The sequence below is a fragment of the Lathyrus oleraceus genome, chromosome 5 (genome assembly GCF_024323335.1).
Source record: "Lathyrus oleraceus cultivar Zhongwan6 chromosome 5, CAAS_Psat_ZW6_1.0, whole genome shotgun sequence".
In the NCBI taxonomy this organism is placed as follows: domain Eukaryota; kingdom Viridiplantae; phylum Streptophyta; class Magnoliopsida; order Fabales; family Fabaceae; genus Lathyrus; species Lathyrus oleraceus.
The window spans coordinates 344,478,668-344,493,592 of record NC_066583.1 but is presented as its reverse complement, the minus strand read 5'-3'; the positions used below and the strand labels follow the sequence as shown (position 1 = coordinate 344,493,592).

At 31.9% G+C, this 14,925-nt stretch overlaps 1 protein-coding gene across 6 annotated transcripts; it reads left to right on the top strand.

Moving 5' to 3' along the window:
• The first annotated feature begins 2,807 nt into the window (after positions 1–2,807).
• Positions 2,808–14,604, top strand: LOC127084542 (uncharacterized). Of its 6 annotated transcripts, none has more exons than XM_051025013.1 (14): positions 2,808–3,951; positions 4,762–4,873; positions 5,427–5,472; positions 5,874–5,971; positions 6,391–9,378; positions 9,854–10,411; positions 11,208–11,907; positions 12,483–12,601; positions 12,796–12,864; positions 12,943–13,044; positions 13,144–13,224; positions 13,562–13,628; positions 13,723–13,857; positions 13,938–14,604. In XM_051025013.1, the coding sequence occupies exons 5-14, from the start codon at positions 6,391–6,393 to the stop codon at positions 14,465–14,467; spliced, it is 5,349 nt and encodes a 1,782-aa protein (XP_050880970.1). In that variant the 5' UTR covers positions 2,808–3,951; positions 4,762–4,873; positions 5,427–5,472; positions 5,874–5,971; the 3' UTR covers positions 14,468–14,604. The 6 variants fall into 6 exon arrangements, with proteins under 6 accessions (XP_050880970.1, XP_050880968.1, XP_050880972.1 ...); XM_051025011.1 differs by having other exon boundaries at positions 5,418–5,472; XM_051025015.1 differs by having other exon boundaries at positions 5,364–5,472; positions 13,147–13,224.
• Positions 14,605–14,925: the final 321 nt, after the last annotated feature.

The following is a 14,925-nucleotide window of genomic DNA, read 5'->3' as shown; positions in this document are numbered from 1 at the left end:
CAAAAAATTAGGGTTTTTCGGCAAATATTGTACACATGGCGTTATGCATGGCGGCCGCTATAGGAGAGGCCATGACTCATCAACCCTCAACCAGGAGGTAACCACCACGACCCCATGAACTTTTCCATTTCCACACATGGCGGGCGCCATGAAGGGGTGGCGGGCGCCACCTTTGTATTTCACGTTCCCACTAAGGAGAAGTTGAAGGGCACCATGATCTTTGCAAGCTGCTGAAATCCTCTATAAATAGGTCGTTCTAGTTCATTTCCAAATCATCCAACTTAGTTTACAACACTAAGACTATATTTATCATCTGTAAAAGCGGTAATCCGTCACATCGAGGGTTTATCGCACCTTAGTGAGATTGAGTTGGAACACTTCGATTTTGCTGTCGTCTTTATCTTCAGAGTCGAAGGTTTATTTTCCTTGTACCAGATTTAAAGCCTCTGTTTGGAGCAGGTTCTTATTTAATCGCTTTTATTTATTTTACTTGTCATGTTTTACTTTATTTAAATTCTTGTCATGCTTTACTTTATTTAATTTCTCGTCACGCTTTACTTTATTTAATTTCTCGCTACGCTTTACTTTATTTAATTTCTTGTCACGCTTTACTTTATTTAATTCCTGTCATTGTCTTTACTTTATTTAAATTTCTCGCCATTATCTTTATTGCTCGTTTTAATTATTTTACTCGCTTTACTTGTCCTTTACGCCTTACATTCTAAAACAACTTTTCATCATGATCAATATCGTTGTGTTTGTTTGTATTACCATGTCTGGCTAAATCTTTCAAAGGTTAGAATGTAAGGATCGCGGTTAAAGAGATGTTTCACATATTGAATATGTAGAAATGCTTTAAAGGCTGTTTTGATTTTTAATTCGAGTTTTATGAAACAAACTTGGTTAGTTTTAACTACTCAAGAAGAGTGAAAGCACCCTGGCTTGGTTAACTAGGAATTTTTATCACTTTAAGAAAAAAAACGATTTTTGAAACTGTTTTCAGACGCGTTGATAGATTTAAAATCAGGAAACTACTTGGGTAAACTTTCCAAATCAAAATCACTTTTCAACTAAGTTTACGAGTCTTATTTCTTAAAAATAAGTTTACTACTTTAGCACTCTGCTCATCTTTTATAAGTGACAATAAAAAGCCTTAATTTAAGGGTAAACTTGGTTATTTTGCAACATCAATATCTCTTTTATACCACCTTAGATAAACATCGTAACGATAGTAATCGATAGATTGACGATTTGGTCTCTGTGGGATCGATATTCTTTTATATTACTCTGACGCGATTCGTGCACTTGCGAACACAGCGATCAAGTACACCTTTCATTTCAATGGCATATTTATAAACCTTATGAACATCTTTATCATTGACAATTCTCTTGTATTTGTCCTCGTCATTTTTATATCACCATAACATATATTTTGAATGATCAAGATCACTAATCTCTTTCAATATACCAGTAGCTTCATAGAAGCTTCACTTATTAGGATCACCGTCATCTATTGCATGTTCATGTCTCCTTTTGTAATAGAACACACAACCCCTTATAAATCTAACCCATAATGAAAATTCAAACTAAAACTCATCCCTGTAAATTTCATATATGATTTTCAAGAACAAACACCAAAAAGGATGAAAGGAACCGACTTTACCTCAGTTACAAGCTTCATTCGTCTACCATTGTCAAAGGAATGGTAAACATGGATAATGGATGAAACATGTGTTCATTTCGTCTTCCTTAACCGTCTACCTTAATCGTCTACCTCATTGGAATGATGCTTTCTTCTATCTCAGTCCCAAACTCCCTTCGTTTACCACAGTCGCCTCCCTTTGAGTTTCAGATACTTTCAACCCTAATTACAAGGATTATTTATTAAAGACTATTTGGGGATTTTTTGGGAAACAATAAAGCAAAGTCATATGAGCAATTGAAACTTAAAAAAATAAAGTCTCGTCATCATCATTTACCACGTTGCCTTTTTTTAATAGAAGGTAGACGTCAAAGTTAAAAATCAATTGAATTTAATGTTTAATAATTGTTTTAAAAAAAAAAATAACGAAAAACAAAATATCGCCAACTTTCCTAACCTATTTAAGTTACACTATTAATTGTAAAGTTTAATACATGGAGAGTAGTGAAATAGTATTAGTTTAAAGTACAATAAAAAAGAAAGTAATTAATGTTATACTATAAAAAAATATATTCCTTTCAATTTTTATTATAAATTGGTTTTGACTTTTCACGCATATTAAAAGATATAATAATTGTGATATAAAAAAAGATAAATTAAGAAGAATTTTACAAAATTATCATTCATTAATGATATTGAAAAGATAAATTGACATAATTGAAAAGAGAAAATAAAAAATATTTAAGGATATAATAATAAAATTAATATAAATAATTTATTGATATTATAAAACGACTTATATTATAGTACAAAATATATTTCAAAAATGATTTATAATAAAAATGAAGGTAATATTTTTTTAAAGCAATCTAGAAATTTGTTAATTATAGTGTATATTATTTAATGTAGTAAAACTTACTTGAAATAATATTTGTATCTTAGAAATGTTAACGAAATTTTGGATAAATCAATTCAATTGAGAGTTGCATAAAGTATTGTAAATTTAATCGCGATATTTTGATATTTAAATGCTAACTTATGTCTTAAGAACATAAATTAAGAATTAAAAATAATAATATTATATGAAAATTGTATTGATTTTAATAAAAATATAAAATAAAATTTTTAATTACTTTTTCTTCAATATAATTTTCTTATGAAAAGTTAGCATTCAAGCCGCCACTTTACTTAAAAAATGGAAAGAAATGGGAAGAATCAATTGAAGGGGAAATGAATTGAAATGGTGGAAGGTATTATTTCTTTATTCTTCCACACTTGAATCCGATTACCATCCAAGGCTGAAATCATGTTAACGATCTTTACGTTATTACTCTCTTTTTCATGTAAACGTTTCGTGTGACAACTGTTTGATCAAATGCCTCACCCGGATGTTGCGTATCGGACTGTTCTGACCATGGGTTATCGCTTTGGTGGGATGTATGATGATGCATTGCATGTGTTTGAACAGATGCAGTATGCAGGTGTGGTTCCGAATCAGCTAACAATGGTGAATGCTTTGGCTGCTTGTGCTAGCTCGGGTGCTATTGAAATGGGGATATATATACATGATATGGTAAGGAGGAATGGATGGGAATTGGATGCCATTTTCGGGACTGTGTTGATTGATATGAATGTCAAGTGTGAGTTTTTACTTATATAAAGGAAAAACATGTGTTTATTGAAGGGCCGGGTGTGGTGAGGAGGCTATTTTGTGGTTTAATAGGATGGAGTTAGAGCAGATGAAGTGACTTTGGTTGCGGTTCTTTCAGCGTGCAGTCATTCGGGTTTGGTGGATAAGGGTCTATTGATATTTAGTATGTTGGTTGATGGAAAGTATGAATTTTGTCCCAATGTCAAAATCTCAGGGGAACTTTGAATTCAGCGAGAAGATGGAGTTATGTTGAGAGAGAGAACTGACTAAGGACTTGGGTTGTAGTTCTGTGGATGTTGAACACCTAAGGCCTGCCACTGAAGTCTCTCTCTCTTTCGAATCAATCCTTGTTTTTAGTGATATTGCTCGACAAAATCCAAATTTCCTTGATCTTGGTGATGCTTATAAGCTAGCTCTCAGTAATAGAGAAAGACAGTTGTCCGGTATGCTTACAAAACATTGGCTTGGGAAATATTCCTTAAGAGTTAATTTTGCCAAAGGTCTCTGCCGCTTGAGGGTCTGATATGTATTTTAGTGATATCAGTCCTAGATTTTGTGTATAAATAGTGAAGAAGCAAAGACTTCTGACGTCTCTAACTCTACTGGAATGCAGATATTTCAAAAAATGATTTCACTTTAGCGAAATGAGTCTGGTAAGGTAAGTTTGTCTCTAGACAAGTTGACTCTGGTTGAAGGTGACTCTGTTGACAAGCTTAAAAGACAAGTTGATCATGATAGGAAACTTAAAGCATCACTCATTCATCTTTTTTAAAATTACATTGATCCATTTTTCTTTTATGTTATGTTTCTTTGGTGATCCAATTTATAAAAAAAGTGTGTTAGCATATTGCTCCATAAATACATCAGAGGTCATATCATATCAATGTCATACCAAAATGCATGAGTATGCTTCTAAGTTGTTGACCTCGATTTAAATATTTATAAATATATTTGCTGGTTATTTTCTAAAAAAACCAAGATTTAAATAATGTCTGACGTTAAAATCTTCATTCCACATGTCCAATATTTCAAATATTCTTACTGCCAAACCACATCATTATAAGATTATTTACAGGACTTTGTGCACCTGTTGTGGATATTGCTTTCCTAGTGTTTGTTTGTAAAATGCTATTGTGACGTGTTGACACTTGAGATAGATTTTTCTTAATCCAAGGGGTTTGCAAATTCGCATCTGATTTCAGTGTTGCGTGTTCACCATTATATTTAGATTTTTCTTTATTCTTCCATTTTTCATGAATTTACGTAGTTGTATCCGATTAGTGCTATTTTGAATTTTGTAGAATCTTCTAGTTTACCGGTTACATGAATTGTAAACCCCAAACAATGGATTTCTAGCTAGCTGTAAAGTTTGTCGATAATTGAACCTTTACTTGATACTAAGGATTTTGCTTCAAGTACTGATACTTTACTTTATTCCCTCCATTCTTCTTTTTTTATGGAACATAAGTTCGTCACTACAAGGCAATGGAAGATTCTTTTGATGAAGAACTTCAAATACTACCTACTGCAGATTGTAGAAAGATGGTTCTTACAGCTTCAACATTTGCTGCTGCAATAAGGTAACAAACAATCATATGAAAGGATTATGTTATTAGTTGCAATATCCTACTTCAATTTAAATAATCATATACACATTAACATTTTAAAGGATCACTAATACATATATTGAATCTATAAATGTTATTGTCTTTATAGTTTTTGTTTACTGCATAATATGAATTGCAATGTATATTACTCCAAATTCTCTATATGCTAGCTGCTTCCAATAAAGGAAATGATTATTAAAAAGACCCGAGTATGTGCTGATATAACAGTAAAACATTGATTGAGGTAGAAAACAATCTCATAAATTTTTCTTTTGTTACTTTCTCATATTTTTAATTTGTATATGATTTCCATTTTTGATTTTCACTCCATTTTTCTATATGATAAATTATTCATAACTTGTTTATCAATCGTTGAACCTTTACTTGAGACTTTAAGGAGGTTGCTTCAAGTATTGCTACTTTACTTTATTTGATCCATTCTTTTTTTTTTTTGGAACATAAGTTAATCACTAAAAGGCACATGAAGATTCTTTTGCTGACGAACATTAAATACTAGCTACTGCAGATTGGAGAAAGATTGTTCATATAGCTTCAACTTTCGCTGAAATAAGGTAACAGTCACATGCTTGTCGTTTTATTACCATTTTAACCGCATAGATAATATATCATATTATTGTTTATTAGTTACTCTTTTGAATTCGTTCTTAGATTTTTAAAAAACTTACACAGTTGGATCTAATTACTACGACCTAGCATTTTGTGAGCCTTCTAACTTACCTTATACATGAATTGTATTTAGGGGTGAGTGTTTCCAATTTTGAATTTGTTAATTGTTTAAACCATATATACCCAAAATTAAAGAATCATTGGTTTTCTATACATTTGAACATTAATTGATTACAAATGTGAAAGTGAGAGCAATTGATAGCTACTTTACTTTATATGATCCCTTCCTCTCTTTTTGGATCATAAATTAATCGTTACAATGCACATGAACATACTTTTGCTGCAGAACATCAAATACTAGCTACTGCATATTTGAAAAATATGAGGAAGATTGTTCTTAGTAGCTATTCGAGTTGAGCATTTGCTGAAAGTGCATGAAATAAGGTAACCAAGTTTTAGAGTATTCGTTTAAGAGTATTTACAAGGGTTTATAATTCTTCAACTTAGAGTTTTATATTTATAATTCTATAACTTGTTCATCATTTTCAAAGATAGACTGGCTATTTAGAAATCTGCTTAAAGGATCTTAAACTTAGATATCTAATGGAATCTCTGTTTAAAGTTTCTCAAATATTTATTCAAAACAAACTATAAAAAAAATTCTTTGATGAAAAATGTGTACGTCAAGTTCAATTTTTCAAATAAACATACTCTAAATGAAGAAAATCTTCCTACACAAAAAGAACATGAATGATATGCTCACAGAACAAGATTCATTATCAAGCATTTTATTTTCTAATACACAATACAATATGCAAACATATACATATATGCCTAACTTTGATCTATTGAAATTTATTTAGATGGCGAGTTTCTTGACTGATTTGGCGAAGCCATATGTGGAGAAATTGATAAATGGCGTGATTGCAGAATCGAGTTATATATGTTGCTTCATGTGCATTGCTAAGGATTTTGAAGAAGAAAAAGCTAGGTTGGAAGTAGAAAGGACAACTTTCAAGCAACGCATTGAAGTGGCAACCCGAAGAGGGGAAGATGTTCAAGCTAATGCTCTTTCTTGGGTAGAAGAAGCTGATAAGCTCATTCAAGAAGACACCAAAACAAAACAAAAATGTTTTTTTGAATTTTGTCCTCATTGCATATGGAGATATAGAAGAGGAAAAGTACTGGCAAATAAGAAGGATCATATTAAAGAATTAATGGAAGCTGGAAAGGAACTTACAATTGGACTCCCAGCTCGTCTTCCCGATGTTGAACGCTATTCATCCCAACACTATATGCATTTTAAAAGTAGAGAATCCAAATACATTGAGCTTTTGGATGAACTCAAAGATGACAACAGTTATATGATTGGGTTGCAAGGGATGGGGGGCATAGGAAAAACTACATTGATCAAGGAAGTGGGTAAGAAACTTAAGCAATCAAAGCAATTTACTCAAATCATCGATACCACAGTGTCATTTTCTCCTAATATTAAAAAGATTCAAGATGATATTGCTGGACCCTTGGGATTGAAATTTGATGACTGTAATGAATCCGATCGACCCAAAAAGCTATGGAGCAGACTAACCAATGGTGAGAAGATTCTTCTAATATTGGATGATGTGTGGGGCGATATTGATTTTAATGAAATTGGAATTCCATATAGTGACAATCACAAAGGTTGTAGGATTGTTGTAACCACGCGCAGTCTGTTGGTGTGCAAAAAATTAGGATGCAATAAGACAATCCAACTAGATCTCTTATCTGAAGAAGATGCGTGGATCTTGTTCAAAAGGCATGCTGGTCTAAGTGAAACTTCAACCGAATTTTTTCTTGACAAGGGACGTAAAATTGCAAATGAATGCAAAAGGTTACCTATTGCAATTGTTGTTATTGCTAGTAGTTTGAAGGGCGAACAACATCGGAATGAATGGGATGTGGCCTTAAAATCATTTCAAAAACCTATGTCCATACATGGTGTTGATGATGAACTTGTTAAAATTTATAACTGTTTGAAGTTTAGCTATGATAATATGAGGAATGAAAAGGTAAAGAGTTTATTCCTTTTGTGTTCTGTGTTTCGAGAAGATGAAGAGGTTCTTACTGAAAGGTTAGCCAGACTTGCCATCGGAGGAGGCCTTTTTGGGGAAGATTATGGAAGCTACCAAGATGCTCGAAATCAAGTAGTTATATCCAAAAATAAACTCCTAGATTCTTGTTTATTGTTGGAAGCCGGTCAATGGACAGTGAAAATGCATGACTTGGTTCGCGATGCTGCCCAATGGATAGCGAACAAAGAGATTCAAACAGTACAAGTGCATGACAAAAATCAAAAGGCAATGGTTGAAAGGGAGAAAAATATAAAATATTTGTTATGTGAAGGCAAGCCAAAGGACGTGTTTTCCTGTAAGCTTGATGGTTCCAAGCTTGAGATTCTAATTGTCATTTTGTATAAGGATGAAGATGACCAGGATCCAAATATCAAAGTACCAGATTCAGTTTTTAAAAATAATACTGGACTTCGAGTTTTTGAATTATGTGGTGTTTTTCTTTGTAACCTATCATTACCTCAATCAATCCAATCATTGAAGAATATTCGATCTCTTATCTTTAGATTTGGTAGGTTGGGTGACATTTCTATCTTGGGAAATCTGCCAAGCCTTGAGACACTTGATTTGAGTTTTTGTTTTATTAATGAATTGCCGAGCGGAATTACGAAATTAGAGAAGTTCAGATTGTTGAAATTGGAATTTTGTACAATTTATTGGAATAATCCGTTTGAAGTGATTGAAAGATGCTCATTACTTCAAGAGTTGTATTTTGAAGGGAGTTTTAATCATTGTTGTCGAGAAATAACTTTACCTACATTGCAGATGTTTTATGTAGCCGACAACTCTGGAATTGATTATTCATCATCAAAGTGTGTGTCTATTGACTACGAATATGAGTTTTTCCTATCTGAAACAACACTCAAGTATTGTATGCAAGAAGCAGAGGTTCTCAAACTAGGTAGAATCGAGGGGGGGTGGAGAAATATCATACCTGAGATTGTTGCTTTGGACCATGGTATGAATGATCTAGTTGTGCTTCATTTAAGTTGCATTTCACAACTACAGTGCCTCATTGAAACTAAGCATACTTCTTCTCAAGTATCACATGTATTCTCTAAGTTGGTTAAACTACATCTGAAAAATATGGAAAATCTAGAAGAATTGTGCATAGGTCCTCTTTCCTTTGACCCTTTTAAGAGTTTAGAGGACCTATATATCGGGAATTGCAAACACTTGCGAAGCTTATTTAAGTGCAACCTTAGCCTACGCAATCTAAAGAAAGTTTCATTGAATAGATGTCCGATGTTGATCTCCTTATATGAAAGAAAAGGAGAGGGATCAAGAAGAGAAATAATTGATGATGAAGGCAGGAGTCTGGACCCAATGTTTTTGAAACTAAAAGCTCTTGAAATTGAGAGGTGTCCAAACTTTAAAGTAATACTTCCATTTGTCTCTGCTCATGATCTTCCGGCACTAGAATCCATCACAATGAGAAGTTGTGATAAGCTGGAATACATATTTGGGCAAGATGTCAAACTTGGTTCCCTAAAATATATAAATCTTGATGATGTACCCAAGTTAATTGATATTTTTCCAGAAAGTAATCATACGACGTCTTTGTCCAATAAGAAGTCATCTTCTATTTCTAGATCCGCTTCCAAGCCAGCAACACAGTCGGACTATATCAAATGCAACATCTTTTCATGGATTGATATGTATTATTGTGGAAACAAATTGAGGAGTACCAAAAGTACTAAAATTCCATTGGTTCATGTGAATCAACCACAGAACAACTTAATGGTAACCCTCTCACCTACTTCTCATATGTTAATTCTTGCATTTATTTTATAATATATGAAACTACATATACATTTTCTTATAATAAAAGAAACTAAATATATATTCATTTTATTAAATAATCTCTCATGTCTCTAACTATAAGTATCAATTAGGAAATACTTTTATTCATAAATACAAAGCTCTTTTTCAAATTACTAGATGCATTTATTTTTCTAAACATAAGTCTAATTAATACTGCTTAATTTGGATTGAAATTTGAAAAGATCAATGTTTAATTCATGTATACACAAGATAGTTTAGAAATATTCTCACACAAAATCTATACATCATGAGTGGAGACACTTGTATTGTATCACAGAAAACATTAAAATTTAAAAATAAAAAAAATAAAAATGATATGTTTGCATTTTTTGAATTTTATATACACTCACCATGAGATTAATTTAAATTCTTTTTTATTTGGATCACATTACAGGAATCAAATTCATATTGCCTTAGCATAAACATATGGGAGCGTGCTCAATGTATTTCAAGACAATCAAAGATCCTGTGCAATGTTAAAGAGATTCAGTTGACTGAGTTGAGGGAGATAAAATCAATATTTGTCCTATCTATTGCTCCAAGAATGTTGTTGGAAACTTTGATAATTAAAGGTTGTGATAAATTGAAACACATAATAATAGACACCGAAGATCACGACAATGCTGATGACAATAATTTGGGCAATGTCTTCCCAAAGTTGAAAGTGCTTTCCATTGAAGATTGCATCCGATTGGAATATATATTCGGACATTACAATGATGATCATCAAAACGACATTGAGGTTCATCTTCATCTTCCAGCATTGGAGTGTCTGCGTCTTTCGAATCTGCAAAATTTGGCTGCCATGTGTCCTAAACAATATCACACAACATTTCCACCTTTGAAAGAACTTGTACTCGATAACTGCTTACAGGTTGCTGATATGAAATCTATTGGTGATTTCATATCTCATCATTTGGTTTCAAGATCTGTCGATGGTACCATAACAAAGGTATTCCTATTTCTATATACTTTGGTGATAATGCAATTGATAATTTCTTAACAATTAATTTTAAAAAATAATAATAAAAAAGGCCTTCCCCAGTTTTATGGATTTCATGTATGATGGTTAAGACAACCCAGGAAAAACAATTTTATTTTAATTTCTTGTAAAAAAAGTATTGCAATTTAGTTTTATATACTATTTATTATTAAAAAACAGGTTAAATATATTTGTGGTCTTCTCAAATATTTTATTTTCTTTTTTAGTCCCTCAAAAAAATTTCTTTAAAGGATGGTCCTCTTAACATTTTTTATCTACACTTTTGGTCCCTCATGCAACTTAGTGACCGTTTTTACAATTTAGCGACTGAATTTGTGACAGTTTTAACGACGATTTATTACTTAGCAACTGAATTAGCAAGAGAGAGCAAAAGTGTGGGTGAAAATTTTTAGGATGATCTTTCTTTAAAGAAAATTTTTTAAATAACTAAAATTAAGATATGAGATATTTATGAGGACCACAAACATATTTAACCCTTAAAAAAATACAACCTCACTAAACATATTTCTGTTCATTTGTTATCTTCTTTTTATACAAATTATTACTTTCATCCTTAAATATAAATATTATTTTACCATTTCACCTAAAATAAGAAATTTAAAATATTTCTTAAAAAAATAAATTTGTTACAACATAAATTTTTTGATTCAAAGTTATCCTTCAATGGTTTATCAGACACACCTTAGCTTAGGTGGTCATATTTATGGCTAAATAACTGAGTTTATTTTTCATTCGTTTATCATAGAAATTGAGTGGGAACATGGAGTGTTTGCTTGCTCTGGAAAGACTCGTGTTAAATAAGTCCAAAGTAGAAAGTATATTTTGTGTCAATGAACAACAAATAAACTTAGTGTTGCAAAAGATTAAGCTGGAAGATTTGTATGTTGTGACTTGTCTTTTTGTTGGTCCCAAAGATTCTTTTGTCCTCCAAAACCTACTAACGATAAAAATTGTGCGATGTGAAAAGTTGCAAGTCATTTTCTCCGATTCTATTGTAAGATGTCTACCACAATTGCATGATATAATGATAATAGAGTGTGATGAGTTGAAGCATATCATTGAAGATGATTTAGAGAATAAGAAAATGTCAAATTCCTCATCCTCAAGGACATGCTTCCCAAAGCTAAATGTGCTTGTTGTATTAAAGTGCAACAAGTTGAAATGTGTGTTTCCGATCTCCGTATGTAACGAGCTTCCCGAGCTAAAGTGTCTGATCATAAGAGAAGCAGATGAACTAGAGGAAATATTTAAAAGTGAAGGGGAGGAAAATCAGAAAGCCAAGATTCTAAATTTGAAATATGTAGCATTTGTGAACCTACCAAGCCTCTTCCAAACACAGGGAATTCAATTTCAAACCGTAGAATTTCGTTTTGTAATGGATTGTCAAAAACTCTCTCTCACTTCAACATCAACATTACCCTATCTTAGTTACAGTTTACTCATGGGTACACACTTTACCTAATACTTTTCAAAATTATTACATTTTTCGTAAATAATATTTACAAATTTTATTTTTACAAAATTATGCTTATTCCTTGTAATGCTTCTCCTAGTGTATGAATGTGCGTGCTTAAATATTAATCATTTCTCAAGTTGTCAGAGATGCAAATAGTTTGGTTTTTTTAAATATGTAATTGCATTTGCTCTTGAGTCCACCTTACTAGATTCATGGCTAAGTTTCTTGATGAGTTTCTCGAAGTTTCTTGTAAAACTCATCTCTAAATTTTGTCAAAATCAGGAGGACTCATAGTGATTTTGTCAATCTCATTTATTTTTATATAGTCATTTATTTCATCATTACTTTCCACTTATAAACAATGATGCAAACACATGGATAAGTATTTCTAATATGTAAGAGCTCATAGAGTTATCCATATTCTTACTAATAGAAGCTTTATCAAAGTGGTAAATTTTATTTATCAGGCATAGACAAATAAATAACTGAAATCTAGTCAACATTTTGGTTTTATTAATATGCTTTCTAAGTTACTATCTAACAATGTTAATCTATAACATTTAGATATGGATCAAGAAACGGCACAAGGTTTGCTGACTCTATTTCAAAAAGTACGAGAAGAATCCTATGTCCACAATTATGGGTTTGTTGCAGCGTCAAGACACGAGTTGACATCTTCAGAGGTCAATAGCAATCTATTTATTCAAGCTAACAACATCTAAATATGACAATGCATTTGTATAAAATATGAAACAGACACCAGAGACATTACCAATAACACCAACATATTCGGCAGGCTATGTTTTGAATTTTATATCATTACCCTAGAGCCTTACTTAATAACAGATATCATTAATTTGTGTATTTCTTATGATAGGAGAATGAATATTCAACAAGTCCACTTGGAGAACCTGATGCTACTGCCAAACCTTCTCAGGAAAATAATGTATTACAGTACCATCTCATTCATTGTGCATTTAAAGCTAAAAATACATTCCAACTAATTTTCATTTTATGCAATTAGTTGGAGGGCTCTATGTCCGGAAAAAATGTAGCAACAACTTTTCCGACCATTTCAGAAAACAAGAATGAGCCAACTGTACAATCAGATGCTCCTAAACAAAAGGCATTTCCCCTAATTTTCCTGTATTTTGTTTTTTACTCATTTTCAATGCAGGGATTGAATTATACTACTATAATTATAGACATTCTTCTGAATTTTCAGCAGGGTGCTGAGATAAGTGTTGAAGAAGGAACTACATCAAATAATGCCAAGACAATAACATCATCAACTCATTTAGAATTAGTAAGTTTATTATCAAGCCTCTTAATTACTTTTGAGTGTAAAACATCTTCAGAGCACAAAACTTATATAGTATGTAATATGTATCAAGTTTGCGAACATGTTCTTCTGCTTACAATCAGGGGAATTACTTCCATGTGATTGCTTTCATATAAAGACTTATAAATCTTGTATCCAAATTAGTTACGCATAACATGGAAATTCTTTTGGTTTCAATTTTTTATTCTATCCGTAATGAAATCAGACCTCTAAACTAAAATGTATATTGTTTAATATAGTAAGGTTGATGCTATAAATATTAAGACTCAACATTATATCAATTTTTTATTTATATGTGTAGGAACATGGTGATAACCAAATAGCTGCGGCTTCTTTTTCAATTGGCAATAAAGAGACCAATGATCAAGGTGAAGAATCTGAATATATTTTCATTTCTTATGTTACTTCAACACTCATCACCTTTTTGAGTATGCACTTTTTCCTCTCTTATAACTTGTGTAGTTTCTCGGATTGATGATGCTCTTAAGAATGTAAGCTCAAATATTGAGGAACAGTTGTCCAAGGAAGATGATATAATAGTTTCAAAATCAAAACCCTCTTCTATTGCATATCAGTTTCCTTCAATACCTTCTAAAGGTATCTTATTGATTCAATTTGTTTGAGTAACTATTTTGTGCCCTTTAAATAAGTATAATTATTATTTCCTATACTTTCAGGGAACTCATCTAAAAACGTAGAAAATTTAAGTTCTTCTATGCTTGTCACGAAGGAGCTTGAGCAGCTAGTCTCCGAGAAGCATTTGGCTTCTGAGAATTTGTCTTTGTTAATTGATTTCTTTGTTTTGCACCCTTCCCTTCATTTAAAGGACATTTCACTGAGTAATAGATACAAGGGTTATGCCTACGACTGTCTAGCTGAGCTATTGAAATTTCTGAAAACCCATAGTGTGTTGGATGTGTTAGGTTCAAGCCGCTCTGAATTTATTGAATTATTACAAGATGCGCGCAGATTTCCTTTCGATAAGGAATGGTTGGATGTTGTTGAAAAACGTGTTATGTTTCCTGGTTTACAAGTCTCTCAAGCAGCATTGCAAAAGTTGTTGGACTCAAAGCACATCTTGACTGAACATGTGAAGGATCTAAAACATCAATTGATATCCTCTGAAGCTGTTTTGGAGAATATCACTCAACAGGAGGCACAAGTTTTAGAAACTCGAGCTACTTTAAGTGATCCCATCGGTTATTAGACTATTTCTTGCATTTCTTCACTGCCAAAATTGTTGTTGGAGCTTTTATTTATTCGGTTATTTATGTTTGAATCATTGTGTTATATGTGCACTCTTTTTCCTTTTCCTTAATCAAAGTTTTATTTCATTGGGTTTTATTTGATAAGGTTTTTAATAATGCATAGGATTCTCTTACCTTTTTGCTTTAATAAAAATAAAAAGTAAATTATGCTGAACATTTTTAGATTTTTTTAAATAATCTAATTTTTTAATTAAAATTCTAAAATAATCATTTTTTAAAAATATTTATCAAAATAATCATGTTTTATGCACACGTCTAAAGGATGCGTCAGTTGAAATGACACATCCAATTTGTGAATTATTGGCGTTGACACATGCATGGAAGTAAAACCAATGCAATTGGCGCATACTTAATCATATCAAGTGTATGCGTCATTGCATGTGACACATACTTTATA